Source organism: Rhagoletis zephyria, unplaced genomic scaffold (assembly GCF_001687245.7).
Source record: "Rhagoletis zephyria isolate East Lansing unplaced genomic scaffold, Rhagoletis_zephyria_1.1 Rzeph_scaffold_00019, whole genome shotgun sequence".
Taxonomy (NCBI): Eukaryota; Metazoa; Arthropoda; class Insecta; order Diptera; family Tephritidae; genus Rhagoletis; species Rhagoletis zephyria.
The window spans coordinates 334,536-354,623 of record NW_016157103.1 but is presented as its reverse complement, the minus strand read 5'-3'; the positions used below and the strand labels follow the sequence as shown (position 1 = coordinate 354,623).

The 20,088-nt window shown below is 35.8% G+C and overlaps 4 protein-coding genes across 5 annotated transcripts in view; 3 read left to right on the top strand and 1 right to left on the bottom strand.

Annotated features, from left to right (window-relative positions):
* The first annotated feature begins 1,360 nt into the window (after positions 1-1,360).
* Positions 1,361-5,059, top strand: LOC108361546 (probable pyruvate dehydrogenase E1 component subunit alpha, mitochondrial). Of its 2 annotated transcripts, none has more exons than XM_017614193.1 (6): positions 1,361-1,548; positions 1,758-1,826; positions 3,237-3,426; positions 3,488-3,690; positions 3,789-4,283; positions 4,348-5,055. In XM_017614193.1, the coding sequence occupies exons 3-6, from the start codon at positions 3,321-3,323 to the stop codon at positions 4,528-4,530; spliced, it is 987 nt and encodes a 328-aa protein (XP_017469682.1). In that variant the 5' UTR covers positions 1,361-1,548; positions 1,758-1,826; positions 3,237-3,320; the 3' UTR covers positions 4,531-5,055. The 2 variants fall into 2 exon arrangements, with proteins under 2 accessions (XP_017469682.1, XP_017469674.1); XM_017614185.1 differs by having other exon boundaries at positions 1,363-1,541; positions 4,348-5,059.
* A 154-nt stretch (positions 5,060-5,213) lies between these two features.
* LOC108361538 (pyruvate dehydrogenase E1 component subunit alpha, mitochondrial-like) lies at positions 5,214-10,065 on the top strand. Its single transcript, XM_017614174.1, has 6 exons — positions 5,214-6,407; positions 6,490-6,679; positions 6,766-6,968; positions 8,404-8,575; positions 8,919-9,241; positions 9,312-10,065. Exons 1-6 carry the CDS (start codon positions 6,246-6,248, stop codon positions 9,663-9,665), a joined length of 1,404 nt encoding a protein of 467 aa, XP_017469663.1. The 5' UTR covers positions 5,214-6,245; the 3' UTR covers positions 9,666-10,065.
* A 63-nt stretch (positions 10,066-10,128) lies between these two features.
* On the bottom strand, positions 10,129-11,751 carry LOC108361557 (uncharacterized). Its single transcript, XM_017614204.1, has 2 exons — positions 11,003-11,751; positions 10,129-10,933 (listed from the first exon to the last, which is right to left on the bottom strand). Exons 1-2 carry the CDS (start codon positions 11,594-11,596, stop codon positions 10,700-10,702), a joined length of 828 nt encoding a protein of 275 aa, XP_017469693.1. The 5' UTR covers positions 11,597-11,751; the 3' UTR covers positions 10,129-10,699.
* A 1,194-nt stretch (positions 11,752-12,945) lies between these two features.
* Proc-R (Proctolin receptor) overlaps positions 12,946-20,088 on the top strand; it is a 79,954-nt gene continuing 72,811 nt past the window's right edge. Inside the window, exon 1 of the mRNA XM_017614164.1 lies at positions 12,946-14,014. The gene's annotated coding sequence lies outside the window, so the exon portion shown is untranslated. The remainder of the gene's footprint in view (positions 14,015-20,088) is intronic.

The following is a 20,088-nucleotide window of genomic DNA, read 5'->3' as shown; positions in this document are numbered from 1 at the left end:
TTTTATGGCGAATATTTTGATATTTTTTCATATTTTGATATTTTTAGCCATTCAACTTTTTTTTTCGTGCAACCCTGCGCCGAGTTGAACGCAACTATTGAACGCAAAGTTGAACAATGCAAACACACTTTCAAAAGAGGTAATTTAACCCTTAAGTTAAGACTAAAAGCTCAGTTAGTATAGACTTAATTTCAGTAACTTCACATATTGGCAAACTTGGGGGCCAATGCTGGTTCTATGAAACTTTGAAGTGAAAATAAAAATTCAATGTGAGTGAAAATTAAATTTTTTCACTTTATCGTTTCGTTATATCTTTTTAAGCGATTCTCGATCATTAAAGGCTATTCCATTACCATCTAGCAAGCAATTATTTGGTATATATTGTGAGTTTAATCACAAGATGACGGTTTTGAGAAAAATACCCAACTTTTATTTTTCACAGCCACAAAACTTTGTGAAAAAAGTTTTCCCAGTAAAAATTTTTTGACAAATTAATTTTTTTACATTTGAAAACAGAATCGTATTTGTATGGGGGAAACTTTCCATTATGGCCGTTCGTTAAAGCTGCGGTGGGTGAAGGGGGAGTGGGCGTGGCTCCTCCAACCGACCTTTTTGGAGAGGGCATGAACCGCTATTGACAAAAATGCACCCCCCGACCCCCTAGGCCCCTATGGTTCCCTACGGACCCCTTAGAAAAATGGCCAAAAATCGCAATTTTTACTTGCGTCCACAGTAATTTTGCGTAAATGGGGCTACCGCCCCTGTGATGTAACCTTGGGAAAGGATGAGGTAACTAGAATTCCCTTTCTGTGTGGTAAACCTGGGGCTGCCGCCCCAGTGATGTCTATTTTGGTTACTGGGTGTATATAAAAATGTATTGTGCAAATGAATATTTAACATTTTTCAAGCCAATAAACGCAAATGAAAATTGTGATTTTTGGCAATTTTTCTAAGGGGTCCCTAAGGAACCATAGACGACCTAGGTGGTCGGGGGTTGCATTTTTGTCAATGGCGGTTCATTCCCTCTCCAAAAAGGTGGGTTAGAGGTGCCACGCCCACTTACCTTTCGCCCACCACCCCTATAACGAACGGCCATAAAGGAAAGCCAACCCTTTGTATGTATGTGAAGTGATGAGAAATGTTTTCACTTCACGCTTTCACGGAACAGGAATTGGCCCCCCGTTGTATCAAAAACTGTGTTAGCGGTTAGTTAAAACTTAACTTTTAGATTTTATTTTTTCAGTGTGGTGTAACCTCCTAAAATTAGTACAGAGTGATGACAGCAAAGTGGTTACACTGGTTCATTCACAACTCGGTCAAGAAGAGGCATGACATATTTTATTATTTTTATTCTTTCGCTTGACATTCGTCGACATTCTTCTTGGTCGATCGAGGTTCGAGGTGTTACGCGATTTTCGAGTGCACGAAAAAATTCTTTTTTTATATAAAAACCTGCGAAAAATACGATATTTTAGAGAAAAATGTTGCGTACACTTTCCCGTTGCAGCGAAATGCCAATTGTGGCAAAACAATTGCAAAAAGTATGTAGTTGCAGAACGCTGGTGACGACGACAATTGGTTGTGGCCGTCGTCCCATTGGTGGCAGCATGTTGACCCTGCTCCGGCGCCAGCATGCAGCTCCTTTGGTTAGCTGCAGCTTACACCATCAGGCGGCAGCAGCGGCATTAACAGCTAAAATCAAAACAACAAATTATTACATGTGCAGGAAATATTCATCATTTTTCGGTTTCTTCCAGAATGCCGCCCAGGCTGGTGCACAAAAATCGAACAAATTCGCAACGGAGGCGACCGTACAAGTGAATCGCGTAAGTTTGCCACCCTCATAAGTGTAGCGTTGTATGCTTACGGCACTTATCTTCTGCATCCTATACTTCTATCATATGTAGTTACATAACACCTTTTGACGCAAGATTTGTAGTGTGGGTTGGCTGTGTTATCGCATGTTTTACAGCAAAGAAAAATAAAAGTGACGAGTCAGGTGGCTAAATTGCATTTATGCATGTAGAAAATTAAAAAAATGGAAAATTAAAAAGGGGATTAGGTATACCACGCTGGTAATTAGGCGCACATTTGTCTACTGAAGGTCATGAAAGTAATAGAAGCTGTGCAAATGAATGCGTGTACGTACATACATATGTATGTATGCCCGGAGAAATAAATCTGATTATTATGGCACGCTAAGTTCACGTCAATGGGGCCTGCTTATCGCTTGCCTTTTTTTAATTTCCATAAGCGAATTGGCGCGCGGTGTGTTATCAATGCACAGACTTGGCTAAAAATTCTTACACAGGCCAGATGAATTTGTTAACACATTAACGATGTATGTAAACTTTTTCAAACGTGGAGTGTTTTAATAGCTACCGGCAAGCGGAAAGGCAGCTGTAAATGTATACTAACTACTTAAATTCGTAAATGCCATTTCATCCCTTTAGTTCATTCATACCAATTAACAATTTTAAAATATATACCTAAGTATGTAGTTTAGTGCCTTATTCAATAAAATAAAATAGGTTTGAAGAGCTTATAAAGTTAAATTTTCATAAAACTTTTCGATGTATTTATTATGAATTTGGGTGTACAGTTTTTGGGCCTAATGTTTCATTTATAAGACACATACAGCTGCGGTCAAAAAGACAGTAGCGAAGTTCAAGATGATGTTAACTTATCTTAAATCTTATCGAAATCCAAATTTATAGGGCCCGTCATTAGTTATTTTTTAAGTCAAGTATTTGATAATGCGATGTCGTGGTGATGGAATTTCGAGATTTCACTAATTTATTTTTATTTCTTCATAAAGCAAATAGTATATTTACTACATACAACGTGTCATAACCGTTATATTGTCATAAAGTCATAAATTTTAAAACTGTGCTGTTGTTGCTATTTATGAATCAGTCAAATATTTTAAGAATGTATAAAATTTATGACAACAATAGACGTATGCAATTAAACTGCGAGTTGAAGGTAACCGGAGAAATTCTTTACTATGAGAAGTAGGTACATATTCGGAAAGTTCAAATAAAATTTAATGAAATATCCTTTAAATTTAGAGGTTCGAAATATTTGCATAGGTCTTTAAAACATATAAATTAATAAAATTGTTACAGGGGTTTTTATGTAATGAAAATTGAATTAAAATAGCTGTAGCCCTACTAACAAACACCATTTTATTAAATAAATGCAGTATTCTTAACAAATTCTAATTATTAATGCAGCCCTTCAAACTGCATAGACTCGACGAAGGACCCGAAACGAGCGTCACTTTGACCAAAGAGGATGCCACCAAGTTGTACACGCAAATGCAGACAATTCGTCGCATTGAAACTTCCGCTGGTAATTTGTACAAGGAGAAGATCATTCGTGGTTTCTGTCACTTGTACTCCGGCCAGGAGGCTTGTGCTGTTGGTGAGTTAAAAAGAGAACAAGCAAAAACATTTAACCTTGAATTTGTATTTGTCATCCACAGGTATGAAAGCCGCCATGCGCGAGCAAGATAACATTATATCTGCCTACCGTGTGCACGGTTGGACTTACTTGATGGGCGTCTCACCATTGGGCGTGTTGGCTGAATTGACTGGCCGACAGAGCGGTTGTGCTTTGGGCAAAGGTGGTTCCATGCACATGTATGCACCGAATTTCTATGGTGGAAATGGTATTGTGGGTGCGCAGGTAAGTTATATGATGATGAGAAAATACTAACTTTTTTTTGCATTTGTGATTTCGTGTGTCCTACTTTTGTACGATCAACCTTCTTTTTTGCTTAATAGGTGCCACTAGGTACTGGTGTCGCACTCGCTTGCAAATATAAGGGCAATGGTGGCGTTTGCCTGGCACTCTACGGTGATGGTGCCGCCAATCAAGGTCAAGTGTTTGAGTCCTACAACATGGCATCATTGTGGAAATTGCCGGCAATTTTCGTTTGTGAAAACAATAACTATGCCATGGGTACCAGCACCGAGCGTGGCTCCTGCAACACAGACTACTACACCCGCGGTGATGTAGTACCTGGTATCTGGGTCGATGGTATGGACGTGTTGGCTGTACGTAGTGCCACTAAGTTCGCCATCGAATATGTGAATAAGGTGGGTCCAATTGTATTGGAAACCAATACCTATCGTTATTCTGGTCACTCCATGTCCGATCCCGGCACCAGCTATCGTACACGTGAGGAAATCCAAGAAGTGCGCCAGAAACGCGATCCAATCACATCATTCAAGGAGCTGTGTATTGAGTTGGGTCTTTTGTCTAACGACGAAATTAAGGTAAATATGGAGTAGTAAATATTTGATTTTGACAATCTGTATTATATTTCGGCCTTCAATGTAGGAAATCGACACCAGAGTGCGCAAGGAAATCGATGAAGCCACACAAATTGCAAAGAACGACAAAGAGCTCCCACCACCCGCTTTGTGGACTGATGTGTACTCTAACAATCTGGAACCTAAGCTGCGCGGTCTTACAGGTTACGATATTACGCATATCTCACAACGCAAAGGTGTCAACCACTAAGCCTAGCATTTGGAGTAACAGAAATGTTAACAACAATAACAAAATAAAGTATAAGCAAACACTTTCATTCGTTTGCTTATAAGTTTAAGTTTGAAAAGTGTAGCCGAATCACTAGTAAAAAATTACTCTGATTATTCTCAAACCACTTGAATGCAATTCTCAACAAACACAGTGACTTAAATTGCGGATATTCTAGTTAAACTTACATATACATATATAAATATTGGATATTTTATTTTGTTGATAACATCAAACCTGCATCGAAGATACATATGCATATGTACATATATAGCTAAAAAAAATTAGTTTTCTCTTGAAACATTTTTTGTAAATATCACAAAAGCTTAACTAAAATCATCATGTATTTATGTACCTAATATAAATATTAACAAAATATGCAAATCATTATTTTTGACCGAGTAATGTAAGCAAAAAAGTCACACTAGCCAGAGAATGTAAAGTTTATTAGCAATGAATTACATACATTATTAAAGTAAATAAAAGTAAAAAATGTACAAAAACCCAGTAATTTTTTTTTTTTAGCTCTAGCTTTGGCTTTTACCAAGTGTTTTTCAAAAATTCAGTTTTGAAATTGTTGGATTTCTATCCTATGTACATATGTATGTATGTAAACTAGACCGTACCGAACAAGGCGAATTTATATAAGGTGGTGTTGTTTCATCCACTGTGAGTAGCGTTTCGATTTTCAAAAAAAAAAAAAAAATTAATTCGCCTTGGTACCACCTTACAAGCAATCAAAAAAGTTCGCACCCCTGAGTCGGTAGAGCATTTTTGCATGGAAATTTCGTAAAAAACATTAGGGGTTGTTGTTGTTGTAACAGCATTCGGGTTTTGTTGTATATGCGCCTGTATTCTGTAAAATTTCTAACCGCGATGCATTGTAGAATTTTACTACCAAAACCATAAATATCACAAAATACAGAATACAAGAGCATATACAACAAATCTCGAATACCCCTATTTTTTGCCGAATCAAGGAGCCTTTTTGACATTTTTCGGTGAAACCTATACTTGGCGTTATAAATATTTTTTCTAAATAGTTCTACTAGAATAATCGAAATACTCCCATAGCAAAAGAATGATTTTTGATTTACTGACATTACGATGGAACGTTAGGGTGATAAGAACTGAGATGTGGTGGGTATCTAAGTACTAAGACGGGGTACTTGGGTCAATGAACTTTAGAACAAAAACTTTGGCTCTTCGACAGGAACATCGATATATCCTCTTTAAGATCCGACTGTAAATGCCGAAGTTATAACGAAGTTCGGCAATTTAGTTTTTTTCGAAATTGCCTTGCAAAAATGTTTTAGATACGGTCCTGAGTATCATAGAAAGCTGACTACGAGAACTAGCATAAAAACAGAATCTTAAGTCCTTCAATAAGCCAATCGAGTTTTAATTTCGAACAGGAAGTCAGCTCAGCTCAGTAGTTGTGGAAAACTTTAAGATTGCATAAGCAAATTAAGGTACATATTAAAAAAAAAGTAGCACAAAAAATACGCGCTGGTAATTTCGTTTAGCCGTCAAAAATAATTTATTTCGAAATTATTTTCAAAAACAAAATTTTTTTTATTTTCGTATTCAATACACTTAAGGACTTCTACATTTAAAACTGCTAATATAATTCTTAAACAATTAATTTAAGAAACTTTAAATCCTTCATAAACACTTTGCGTACTTCGCTTTGCAGCATGTTTGCGGCTGCCGCGGGCGCGCGAACCAGCCAGTCAGTGCCACGACGTTGGCCGCAAAATTCTCGGCTTTTTCGTTGGTTTTTCAAGGAATCACCAGAGTTAACAGTGCAACAAACCACTAAATCCTATGCCACCGAAGCGGTAGTTGATTTGAATAATGTACGTACATACATACATACATACATGTTTAAGAATTCTTAAACGATTTGCCATATTTTTTGTCTGCGCCCAACTAAAATAGGCTTACAAATGCGTGCGTCTGGAAAAATTTCCACCTGAAACCTTGTCTATAAATAGGGAGCTAGTACAAAAAATGTATAAAGAAATGGCGACGATACGACGTTTGGAAACTGTTGCGAATGCCATGTATAAGGAAAAGATCGTGCGTGGCTTTTGTCATCTTTACACTGGCCAGGAAGCCGTTTGCGTGGGTGGGTTGGGCAGATAAAATAATAAAAGAATCGCCAACGTTTTAAATTAATTATGTATATATTTTTTTTTGTTGATAAACCAATAGGCATAAATTCCGCAATGCGTCCCACAGATCACCTTATAACGGCATATCGTTGTCATGGCTGGTGTCATGTGATGGGCATCTCACCATATGAAATACTCGGTGAGTTGGCTGGACGCGAATCGGGTTGTCAACGCGGTAAAGGTGGATCTATGCATATGTACTGCAAAAGATTCTACGGCGGTAATGGTATCGTGGGTGCTCAGGTAAGATTTTGAAAATACTTTCATTACCTTCTTTGAAGCACTTCAGAAATAGTGCAGGCATTCAGTCTTCCCATCTTCAGGCACAAGATTTTAACTATTATTTGGAAGTACGACAATCTAAGCCTACCTCAAACTATCTAAATCTTCTAAAATGTACTAAATTCCTTTCTTTGGGTAAAAAGACTAGATCATTTTAGAGTTGCTCATGCATCCCATTCTAAATTCTCTCCGAAACCGAGGGAAGTCGCGAAGATCTGTCCGTTAGAGAATACGTTACACCATCCATCCCTTCGACGATATGGTTACCTGACGGCTTTATAATCACCAACCGATTTCTTGGCCAAAGGCTCTCCAAGTTTGAAGATAAAGACATTACTCAATGGGAGGGTTGAGCTCTGCTGCTAAAACAAAAACCGGTGGATAATTCTACGAACCGGCTGAATTTACCATTTTCTCTAGCGTACAATAGCGAAGGTATTATATGGAACTTGCAAAGATTTTCGTAGACAAATTTGTACATATATGACTACTGGTGGTGATACCAGAGCAATTTAAAGAGATATTTCGAAGGAAAAACTTTTTTCTAGAGACATTTCGGAGGAACAACTTTTTCATAGAGACATTTTGTGTAAACACGATTAGGCTAAAAGTGTCGATAAAATTTGGTTAAGCTTTTGTTTAAGAAGCGCATCAAAAAAGTTCTTGGCCCACGCAGAATAATTTACTGTGAAAGCAAGACAATTGATTTGTTATCCAGACTAATGTTGCAAACCAATTTTTATATATATTTTTTTTTTGTGGGCTCGGGATAGTCACGACTACTGGAAAATTTTATGAATTGTACTAACAGCTACTGCCATTCAATTACTCACTAAATGATAATAGCGTGCTTTAAAAAGGCATGCGTTTGAGAAAGTTAAAATAACATTTAACGGCAGACATGATTTTTCTTACGGCAAATAAAAAATACCGCATAATAAAAAAACTCTCTCCAGACAATTTCAAATTGTGATTCCCAATTTATCTGTAAAAGTATGAGATGCATAAATTGGTACCTTTAGAACATATCGAAAGTTGATATGCTAATTTATAAAATTAGCAAGAAAAAATGTATGAAAAGCTGCAAATCTGTGCCGTTCAATTAAAGTAGCTTAAGTGACTTTACAAGGTTTGGCTTTGAATTAAAAAATAATCAGTTCTCTTGAAAATTTGTATACCTTTATTTAGCTTCTAATAAAAGGGCATCTTGACCTACCTACTTATGGATAGTTAAACGTTAAAATATTGTTTGGCAACGCAATGAAAATATGCCTTAAAGGCAAAAGGGCATATCCCGACTTTAATTGAACGACACATATATCGAGCCAGCCCTACCCTCAGCTTAATAAAAGTGAAGGCAAGCGCCAAGTGTTATTATTATTATTATTATATGAAGGTACCCCTGGGCGTTGGTGTCGGTCTTGCACTTAAAAACGAGGCAAAGGGCAATGTTTGTGTCGCACTGTATGGTGATGGTGCTGCCAATCAAGGACAAATATTCGAAGCCTACAATATTGCATGTCTTTGGAGATTGCCGGTGATTTTTGTTTGCGAAAACAATGAATATGGTAAGTTCACTGTACTTTTGAGGTTGATGCACTCTGAGGCTAAGGAGTAAAAAGTTGCTCTTTGAATTAAATTAATTGATTTAAATATCGTCACCTGAAATGCAAAAGACCGTAACTATTAAAAAATACGAGATTCATAAATTCCAATATCGTTTTATCATAAAAAAATGGTTGTTAGTTACGGCTTTTTGCATTCCCGCTGACGATATTTAATTATGATTAATTAATCAGCCAGATTGGTTTGATATTTGAAACGCCTTACACTTTTTTATATTTAACAAGCTTTCATACATAGTCCAATTTTTCGTACTAACTTTTCTGCTTTCTTTACTCCTTTTTAAAGGCATGGGTACCAAAATGAATCGCTCTTCCTGTTCCATTGAATATTATACACGTGGTGTTCCACTACCTGGCCTTTATGTTGATGGCATGAATGTGTTCGCTATGCGTAATGCGGCACAATTCGCCATAGATTTCGTACAAGAAAATGGCCCAATAATTATAGAAGCACATACTTATAGATATTTTGGTCATTCAATGTCAGATCCGGGTACAAGTTATCGATCACGCGACGAAGTAACAGAAAAACGCACCAAACATGATCCGATATTGTACTTGAAACAAGTTGCTATCGCCAAGGGATTAATAACAGAGGATGAATGCAAAGTATGTCTAAAGAAAATATTCTATGGAAGCATTTATTTTAAGTTTTCACACTTTTATCTCATTTATTTAGAAAGTAGATGATGAAGTTAAAAAGGAAATTCAAGCAAATGCAGAGAAGGTGAAAAAAGACAAGGAAATCAAGCCAGAGGAACTGTGGGCAGATGTTTATATGGAATGCAAAGAAGACGGCATACGTGACACGATCGGAGTACGACACAAGCATTTTCGGGTCGGCAAGACAATGGAAAAAGACAACATCAAGTTAAAGTCATTTAAGCCCGATGAAAAAATCGAGCCAAAAGGTATACCAACGGAAATACTGGAGGGGGAAGCACAAATGGAGGCAATAAAGGAAACGCAGGCGGTACCAAAAGCAAAATCGAAAGAGGATAGTACAGAAAAGTCTAAACCTTATAAGAAATAAATCCTAACGTGAGAGGACTGGAAATGGGTGCGGAGCTATTTACATTCCTTTGAGACTTTACGTACGTTGGTGGCCTATAACATAATGGAACGGAATTTTAAGTATAGCAGATGTTTAAAGATCGGTAAAAAATATTTAGAAATTAAACATGCAACATAATGTTATAAATTCTTTAAGAATGGTTTCCCGCTTGATTTTTGTAATTTTGTAAAGTCTTTATATTTGCATTTCTTTTAAATGAGCATTTGGATCATTTTGAAACAAAGAAAGAAACAAATATATTTGTTGTTTTAGGCAAATAAACTTTTGCACAACTGGTAAGAACAGAGGTTACATGGCGGCTTCTGCCACAATTGACTGCGGCTTGTAAGTTCACAGCGTTTTTAAAACAAAGAAAAAAAAAAACAATTAGTTTGATGGAATTTTGTATAATACATACTGAGATATATGTAAATATGTATTTAAAACATATTCCAGTTGTTAAAAACTAAAAAATTACGCAATAATTTGACAAAAAATATGCACTCATAGAGTTGTAAAAACTTCACTTATAGAATATATGTATGTATGTTCTTAAATATGTACATAAGTATGATAAAAAATACCAAACAAGAAAAAATATCTAATTAATAGAAAACTTTTAAGTTTGAGGAATATAGATTAGACTATTCAAGTTTTCACCCCAGCAAATAAATCCATGCAGCCATTCTAAAAGTGGTCCTATGCAAGCATTCTAGAAGGGCTTTTCCTATTTACAATTTACGAGAGTGTATAAGCTTCTATTTTAAAATATGAAGTAGCTTAAGAAAAATGTCACCAAAAGGCCTTCTTAAGTAAGTTCTACAAATGCACTTCTATGGGTAGCGAAAGCAGATGCCCTTGAATTTGTACCTCTCCATACAAAAGAAGAAAGAAATGTAGAGTGAAAGGCCTCTTGACTCCAAGGAAGGACTTTTAGAAGGGTTTTAGCTCTTGAAATTATCTACTGGCATCCTTATACCCATGTACTATTGGGATTACGAAAATAACGAAATTTAAATTGGTAGTGATGCACGTATGCTATCAAGAGCATTGTTAAACATTGTAATTATCGACCAGTCACCTGCTGGTGCTTCATTCGCAGATTCAGCTGTTTCAGGTTCTTCGTCCTGCGCTGGCGGTATTGGTATTATACGATCAGCTGTGGTAAATATTGCATTCTCGGCATCACATTCAAAATATCTTCTAGTAAATGGTATGTCAGTTGCATGTGGCGAAGGCGTATCATCCTGTGAAATATATAGCAAAAGCTTAATTACGCAAAAGCACAAATAACGTTGCAATGCCATTCTACTAACCAGCAACTCCAAGCCGAAGAAGTAACCAACTGGATGTATCTCCGGCACTGGGCCAATATAGCAAATAATACAATCGTAACGCACATTACCTTCTTGCGCGAAACAACGTCTTGGCACATAAACTAAATCACCTGGCATTGCATTGCTCAGCCATTCACAGCGATCATGGTCAAGCAATAGTTGTAAACGACGTTGTGGTTCTGGTATGCTAACTATAAAAGGCCACAAATCATCAGATACTGGCAGCAAACTATCGCGAGTGCATTGAAAAATGCGTGTGGTGTCTGGTTCGCGGAACACTGTATCATACACATACACTTGAACAGTAGACGCAACTGCAGGCTCTTGTGCCGTAATGTCAGATGCTGGTAATACTTTAATAAGCGTACCAGCAGCAACTGTGAAGTTATGCAGCTCTATGTAAGTACTTTCCACACGCTCAGCCTGCGTTGACGGTATTGAAGTACTTTCTACATGCTCAGCCTGTGCTGACGGTATGGAAGAACTTTCCACACCAACCTCAGCCTGCGCTGGTGGAATCAATTGTAATCGTGCAGTGCGTGCCAGTACGGCAAATCTCGTTGGTGTTGTCATTGCAAAAGCTTTGTTGGAAGGCTTTGTCCGCAAGTTTGCACAATAAAATAGTGGTAAAATATTAGAAAAATAAGCGACTCTTATGCTTAGCTCAAACAAAGACTATTTTTATTAAATTTATGCTTTGCTTATTTGGATAGGAATGTGTATTGAAAATACGATTTCTGATGCATATCGATCATGATTCAATAATACAAGGTTAGATAATTATTGACAGCTGCGGTTTGACACTCCCTTACAAAAGGTTGCATTTACGAAGGAGAGAAAGGGCAAGAATGTAATCCCGTGTTTCGAAAATGGTAGTAGAAAAGTACNGATGTTTACGCTGATATCGGGTACAGATGACACTGCAGGGGTACAACTTTGTGCGAACAACAAGAACACAACAGAAGTAATTCAGGGTAATCAAGGGGCATTATAGTTCACAATTTAAAACCAAAGCAGTAAAAATAATGGAAATAAACAATGTATTTCGTCTTGCCGATAAACAATTAATCGATATAATAGTAACATATACTTTTACACAATTTCTTATCACTAAATGCCCACAGCTGATGAAAGCAACAACAACAAGGAAACAACAAAACAATAGTATTAGTGTTGCCAGCTAACTTTTAGGATGGAGAATGATTGAACTGAAAAAAGGAACCGGAAATGACAATAGATGTAGAGATGTTAAATAAAAATATACAGAATAGCATAACAGAAGTACTTGTTGAAATTTTTGTCTTTTGGAACATAAACATGTTTAAATTTATCTAATACAATTTTCTTTACACGCGTTTACACGACTTATGAAGTTGAATGTACTAAGTGGGTTTTGAAAGAACTAATCATCGAATGTCATTGAGGGAGCTGTTGATTTACCCACATTTATACATACGTATGTACATATGTATTACTGATGCACGAATACCTTGCCTCAAACACATTTCTTTCACGCTTATTTAACTATCTATTTACATACATATGTGTGTACATACATACATATGTACATATCTTCGAAGCATCTTCACAAGAAATCACCTTGCTGCGCAAGCGACAAGCTGCCGATCAGTGTACTCTCCCACAACAACTACATTTGCGAATGTACAGTCCGCGGCAAAAGTGAGCACCTTAACATTTTGACCAGTTTTGACTACTTTTTTCTGCGATTTTTAAGCAATTTCAAACTTGTGCTTTATGATGTAATGTGGAACGATTTTCCGTCATCCCTTGTCAAATTTGGTTTGGAGACAAACCGGTTTCGGCGTTGTGCCATCTTCAGTGTCATTTTTCGTTCTCCTTTATTGTATTAGAATTCAATAAGCTATAAAACTGCATACTAAAAATTATTCTAGAATGTTTAATTAAAATGCTTCGAATTGGAATGACAATTTTGTGGTAATTTGTATAATTTTTGTACAAAGTCTGGATTCATACGGTTTATGTTGGATAAATAGATCAAATTCTTTGTTAGAAAAATAATTAACATTGAACAAAAAGAAAATAAAAAGTCAAAACTGATTAACAAGTTGAAGTGATATCGTTTTGTAGCGGGCTGTAAGTACATTGCTATGAGTAGGAGGTGTCTTCGAATTTTTTTTATATCATATTTTTGCGCTCAGCTACTGTCGCTCGCCGTCACTTGAATTGGATCGCGCTCGCACGGATATCAGTTTAGTCTTTCACCGCTACGCCGAGTATAACGTTCGATAAAAGTTTTTGAAATAAATAAATTCCTTTGAAAATTTTCTTTGTTGCTTAAAAGTTTGGTTATATGTATGTACTACATATAGCTAAATACTATATATTTATGAATGTAAATTTGTGTTATATTTTATGTGACGCGTGTCGTGCTTTTATTGCTTTTTTGTCGTTGCATTATGCGCGTGTGAATATACATAATTGCTTGTTGAGTGTTTCAACACAATTATGAACTGGCAATCAAAATAGTGTGGCGCCATCATATTTGAATTAAATATTTGTTTAAGAATATTTGGGTGGTGTCCTTCAAATGTTGGCGACAAAGTGAAATTATGAGAATCGATTGAAATATTGGCGCGCGACGACGGCATCATGTGTCCATCGAATTAGTGTTGGACGTCGATGTGTGTATGTGTGTGTGTGTGTGTGTCGGACACCGATCGATATGCAGTGAAATGCTGAGAAAAGATTTTGAAAGAATTGAAATAAAAAGTATAAAAAAATGCACAAAATTCATAAAATCGTTTTCAATTTATTTACTTAAACCCGTTAATTTTCTACTTCGTTGGTAAAGAAAATGTGAAACGTTGACAAAACCAAATTTGCAAATCGAAAGCTTCGAAAAATTTTGTGTTTCACAGAAGTCCTTTAGAAAAACGTAGATCATTTAAAAAATACCCGAAAAGACTAGAAAAAACGCTTAACAAGATCCAGCCGGATATAAACGTAGCGGTAAGTCGTGACATAACTTTTTTTTTTATCAGAAATTAAAATATTTGGTTTGAGTACTGAATATAATAACTAGAACAGCAGAGTACAGAAAAAATTATAATAAATTAGTACATATACACATACATACCTGTGTTAGTATGGAAAAGTAGCTTATGTCGAAACGCTGGCTTTAGTATAATGCGGCATTCCCTTTATTCTTTAAACGCCCAGAAATTTATCCATGAGACTTAATAAGAATAATGACTTGCTAGTATCGTTACTATTTCTGGCACGTTTGTTTGCCAAACGTTGTTCAACAGCTCAGTTGCTGTGAGTTATTCGCAATCGCATGCTGCGAATGCCGATTTATACTAAATCCAGCCCTTCGACATAAGCTACTTTTCCATATGAACACAGATACATAAATAAAGAATTATATAAGTAAGTTAAAATAAAATAAGTAATGAGCAAGCATAGAAAAATTAGAGAACACAAAAACAATTAAATAAACAAATAATTTTTAAGCAAAAAACAAACCCGACTTCAATTCTCTTATAAAAATTTAAGATGATCGTTAATTTCTTCATGATCTAATGATCGGATTTGAACCGAATTAGAAATATAAAATTTGATTTAATGAAACTAAAATATCAGAGTACATAAACTAACTAGTAATTTTTAGCAAAAAAAAAACCGACTTCAACTCCCATATAAAAAAAAAAAATATATATATATATATCTCATGATCCGCTGATCGGATCTTAACCAGATTAGTATGGGACCACCTCTGAGACACTACCTTTCCGATGCAAAAATTATCGAAATCGGTTGACGTGGTCCAAAGTTATGCGGTAACATACATAAAAAAAAAAAAAAATATTCCGACGAACTGATAACCTCCTCCTTTTTTGGAAGTCGGTTAAAAAAGAAACAAAATACAAGTCATCTTTAAGCGAAAAATAAAACGGACTTCAATGCTCATATACAAATTCAGCAGTACCGTTAATTTCTGCATGATCTAATGATGCGAACTAAACCATTCGGTAAAATACATATGTTCATAAGAAAAAATATTGAGATGAATTGATAACCTTTTTTGAAGTCGGTTAATAAAAATTAAATGAAAAATTATCTTATTACATTAAATTCTTGTATATATACATTATATGTATGTATATATACACATATCCATAGGGTTCTCGGAAACGGCTTTAACGATTTTGATGAAATTTCGTACACAGATAATGCTTTGGATTTTAAGGTTATTTGAATAGGCACTATCTCCGAGAAGACTCGCATAAGGTTGCCACTTATTCGAAATTAGTTACAAATTAATTAAGACATCATCATATGGGTATCAAATCGAAGGCATTTTAAAGTCCCTAATTCAAAAATATTTTTAATAGGGTTGCCACCTATTTTGAATAACACAGTTATTTAATTTTTTGTCTAGAAAAAAGGTAAAATATTACTATTCAATGGTACCAAGAGTAGGTTCTTAAACAATGTTTTCCCTATATACAAAATGTTATTCCTTAGGATAATAGTGTAAGGTTGCCACTAAATTTTCGATTCTTCACAATTTATCTAAAGCATCGCAATATGGATATCAAATGAAAGGTATCGTTGAGAACTTTGGTCAGAAAATATTTTCCATCGGGTTTGCCACGCTCCTATGCAATAAAAATATTTATTTTGTTAATTTCAATCAGCATTTTTTATGTATACACAGTACATATACGCTCAAGATATGTACCATTTATTCCAACGTATTTCGGAATAGGGTTGCCACCTAAATTTTAGAGTAAAAAATTTACTTAATAGATATCGAAATCGATTTTTTTTATTTCCAAAATATTTTTATCCACAACTTGAAAACTTTAAAAAGTATATGCACTCCGGACAAAGCTCGGTCAACCTGGTACTATAAAACAAAACGGACCCAATTAATTCTGACAAAAATTAAAGCGAACATTAAATCAAATCAATTATAACAAGTAAAGAAGTATAATACCCGGCGCACGTATGAAATATAGTTTCTTCCAAGGCTTCGGAGCAAAGGTTTTTTCGGTATTTTATTTCTCTCCGAGCCCCGCTCACAATAAATTATTATTATTATTTTTATTTATTTAATTACTTACATATCGTGCCCTTTCCGCAAAAAAATTAAACGACTTTTTCTAAATTTTATTTTCGATGCAGATATGCATGCATCCACATGCTCTAGAAGCACTTTTGTACCCAAAGAAAAATAAAAATGTCGCTTAGGTACGTATTGTTCGCGGTTAGGGCTCGGAATACAAATGCATGTACTTTAATTGGTTCCCAATAAATATTGGACTTGGTTAACAATTCGAAAATGATTGGAAACCAATATTTTTTCGAGTCTCACCTTCGATAACGAATGTGCAATAGGTTAGTATTCGATTCGAGAACTAGACCATTCTCCAGCAAAACTAAACATTCGTTATCCAATGTATTTTCCCTTCGTTATGAATTCGAAATCCAGCCGATTATCGAATTGAAATTTTATTGTGAGAGAGTCTTCGAGAATGAGCTGGATTTCACTTTTTTTTGAACACATTTCGAGTGTATTTCCAATTTACTCGAACTAATACTAAACTAATAGCCCGAACACAATGAAAATATGAGCTACGGACCACAGGTGTGAAATTATTTTTCCACGTATTCCAGATTAGATCTATGTATATCTATTTTTCCAGCGACAGATAAGGTTATTCCTCTTCTTTTATGTCAAACTCATACAAATTCATTATGTCGCTGTCGCGCTCAAAAAATTTTGTCGCCATCGACAAAACGTTTAAATGATGAAGATAACAAATAGGAAACAGTGGTTCGTAGCTCGTCGTTTTCAATGTATTCCGCACTTAAAGTTGGTTATGACTTCGTTCCCAGTACGATATTTATATTGGATATCGAAGGTCTTTTTCGAACGTTCGCCACAGTGTTTATTGGGTTGACTTACAGTGATATGTATGTAGTACACGATTGAGAGAATACAAAGGTTGCGCCGATCTCGGACCGCTATTCCTCTCTTAACGAATTTGACAGAATTGTTGTTTGCACGACGTCACACTTGTGCAACTTGTTTACGTTTTCCTTGCAACATTTTTTCTTCTTCTTCCATTCTTCCTCACGTTTTGGCATTTCTCTCTCGCAATTGCACCAGTGTGACGTCACACAAAAGTTATTCTCAAAAATCCTCTCTGATCGGCGCAATCTTGTATTCTATCATTCTTGTATGTAGTACATACATATGTAGTATGGTACTCGGAGCGCTCTTAACAGTACCAGCTTGCCTGCACAGATTCGACGACATGTGGACAGAGGAAGCTATTTCTAAGGACACACTTCTCTGTTGCCACTGCTAATAAGCCTGAGCCTCAACAAAATTATACTATAAACCCAAGAATGATAGAATACAAAATTGCGCCGATCAGAGAGGATTTTTGAGAATAACTTTTGTGTGACGTCACACTGGTGCAATTGCGAGAGAGAAATGCCAAAACGTGAGGAAGAATGGAAGAAGAAGAAAAAATGTTGCAAGGAAAACGTAAACAAGTTGCACAAGTGTGACGTCATGCAAACAACAATTCTGTCAAATTCGTTAAGAGAGGAATAGCGGTCCGAGATCGGCGCAACCTTTGTATTCTCTCAATCGTGCTATAAACCTATATAATAAGAAGTTTTCTCTAAAGGGAATATTAGTCGGGCTATGGGAGACCTTCAAGCCGTAAAAAAGACCGGGACTACGTAGACGGGGTCTCTTCCATTCAACTCAAAGAAACATTGGAACGTAGTACACACGGTTGCATGCTATAATAAGAGGGGGTTTTACTCTTGGCCACATGTTCAAAAAGTGGAGAGAGTCCAGAGAAGTTTTCAATTCCGAAATGGAATGTATTTCCCATATCAAGCCGTATATTGAAAGATCACTATTCTTTAAGAAATATAGCCTAATAGCATTCCTCTATCGAGGGCATATTCAACGACCTCCTGCCCTCATCAGTTACGACACCGATGACGGATCTGAGCATTGACTCGTGACGAGTGATGTTTGAAGACCAATTGCAGGCCTATTTAGCAAGAGAATCAATGGGCAAATTTGTCAGGTGGGCTTACTCCAGTGGAGTGGAGTTCGATCTCGTCTGCTATGGGCCTTGGCAGTAAGCTAACTACAGCTGAAAAGACGGATGCACTATGCATCAGAGTTGGGTATGGGAATGCAAAAGGTAGCTGTTGCAGCTAAAATATGACAGAGCAAATCAATAAAGATACACAGAGAGCTTAAGCAGGAGCTGGAAAACCATATCTTGTCTCTTGGAAATTCGACTTTTGGCCGCTTAAATTAGGTGAAAACCCCTCTGAGAGTCGGTTTAGTCGGTTAGTTTAGTTGAGTGTAATATAATATTTTCAAAATGCAATCGAAACTATTTTGAAAGTTTAGTAAAAATTTCGAGAGCTTCGGGGGTTTTAAGGCTTTACCCCTATTTTATTAATAAAGTTTCGAAAATATATTTATAAAGTTTTTCAGAAACTGAATGACTTATGCAAATATTTGCTAGGAAACTGACATACTCTTATTTATTTTCAAAATTCTAGCAGAAGCCATAAACTTGGTATGTACTTGCGTATTTTTCTAAAACCAAAATCAAAACATACTAAATAAACAATGCACCTAATAAAACGTTTTCGATTTGCATTTATTTATTTCTTTTTTTTTTTACTTCTATGAAACGTAAATATTTTTAATGCGGTTTATTTAAACACTTGAGAATTGTGCAATAAATTACACCACAGCACAAGGACTTGCAATCAATACAGACCACTTTGAAAGATGTATGTATGTACGTTCATATACATATATGTAAGTATGTCAATACATAAAAGCTAAATCGCTATAAACATTATTGATGCAGAGTTGCATTTGACCGCATTTTGGCACGCGTAAAAATGCACTTAAAATGAGGTTTGCTAATGAATTTCCATCATAAATTACAAGTAATTTCAATTGCTCACAGCAACCCAAAATATGTTTATTGAATGGCGTTTTAAGATTATTGAATAAATAAATATTTGAAAAGGTACACCGACATGAATACACAAATATACGTACATACATACATATATGCGTATGCACAATTTTGCAATTAAATAGAATTTGTATATATGTATATATTTTCTTAAATTAAGTTTGTGTGTATATCATACTTTAAGATTCGACTGTAAATGCCGAAGATATGACGAAAAATTAAAACCCCTACGTTCGGTAAAAAAATCGACATTGCCTGTGAATTGAAATACATACAAATGGATTTTTTCAGCAAAAGTTTAATGCTTTTTTCTAAAAGAGCGTCAAAGAGGGCTTTTTGCGTTGACGGTGAGGATATCAACTTTTTATTAAAAAAAACAACAACATTTTTTAATTCTAAATTTCGTGGAATAAATGTTCCACCACCCTAACCGAAACCCCAAAAAAATATATTCGCGCACGAACGCTTGTACGACTCATCTATCACAAACGAATAGGACAAAATATTATTTGAGCCACTACCATTCCGCAGGGCCTGCATTCGAGCCGTTTCCCATCCAATTTAAAAACATAAAAAAGTTTTTTCTAATAGTAGTTGCCTCGCGGCAGGCAATGGCAAACCTCCGAGTGTATTCTGACAGCTTCTCATAAAAATACAATAGCCGTTCGGAGTCGGCGTAAAACTGTAAGTCCCTCCCCTTTGTGTGACCCGGTCTCGCCAGTCCTTTGCGACACTTTTACAGCTTCGTTAAAGCCTTTGTGATAGTTTACGATTTATTCCTCTACATTTCTCTAAAGACGTGTACCGCCTAATTATCCATTTATTAGCTAGTAGGTTCTATATGAAGATGAGTCAGCTTATTTTGAGTCGGCAAAATTTTACTAGAACGTAGTGTGAGCTTGAATGTAGTATATTTTTTAACGTGAAATACCGATGTTTTTGTAGACCATGTCGCTAAAAAATTAAATACATATTTTTATCAGGTACGCTATCGGTTGTGTATATAGTATAGTAGGTATTAGAAAAATCAATGCAAACACA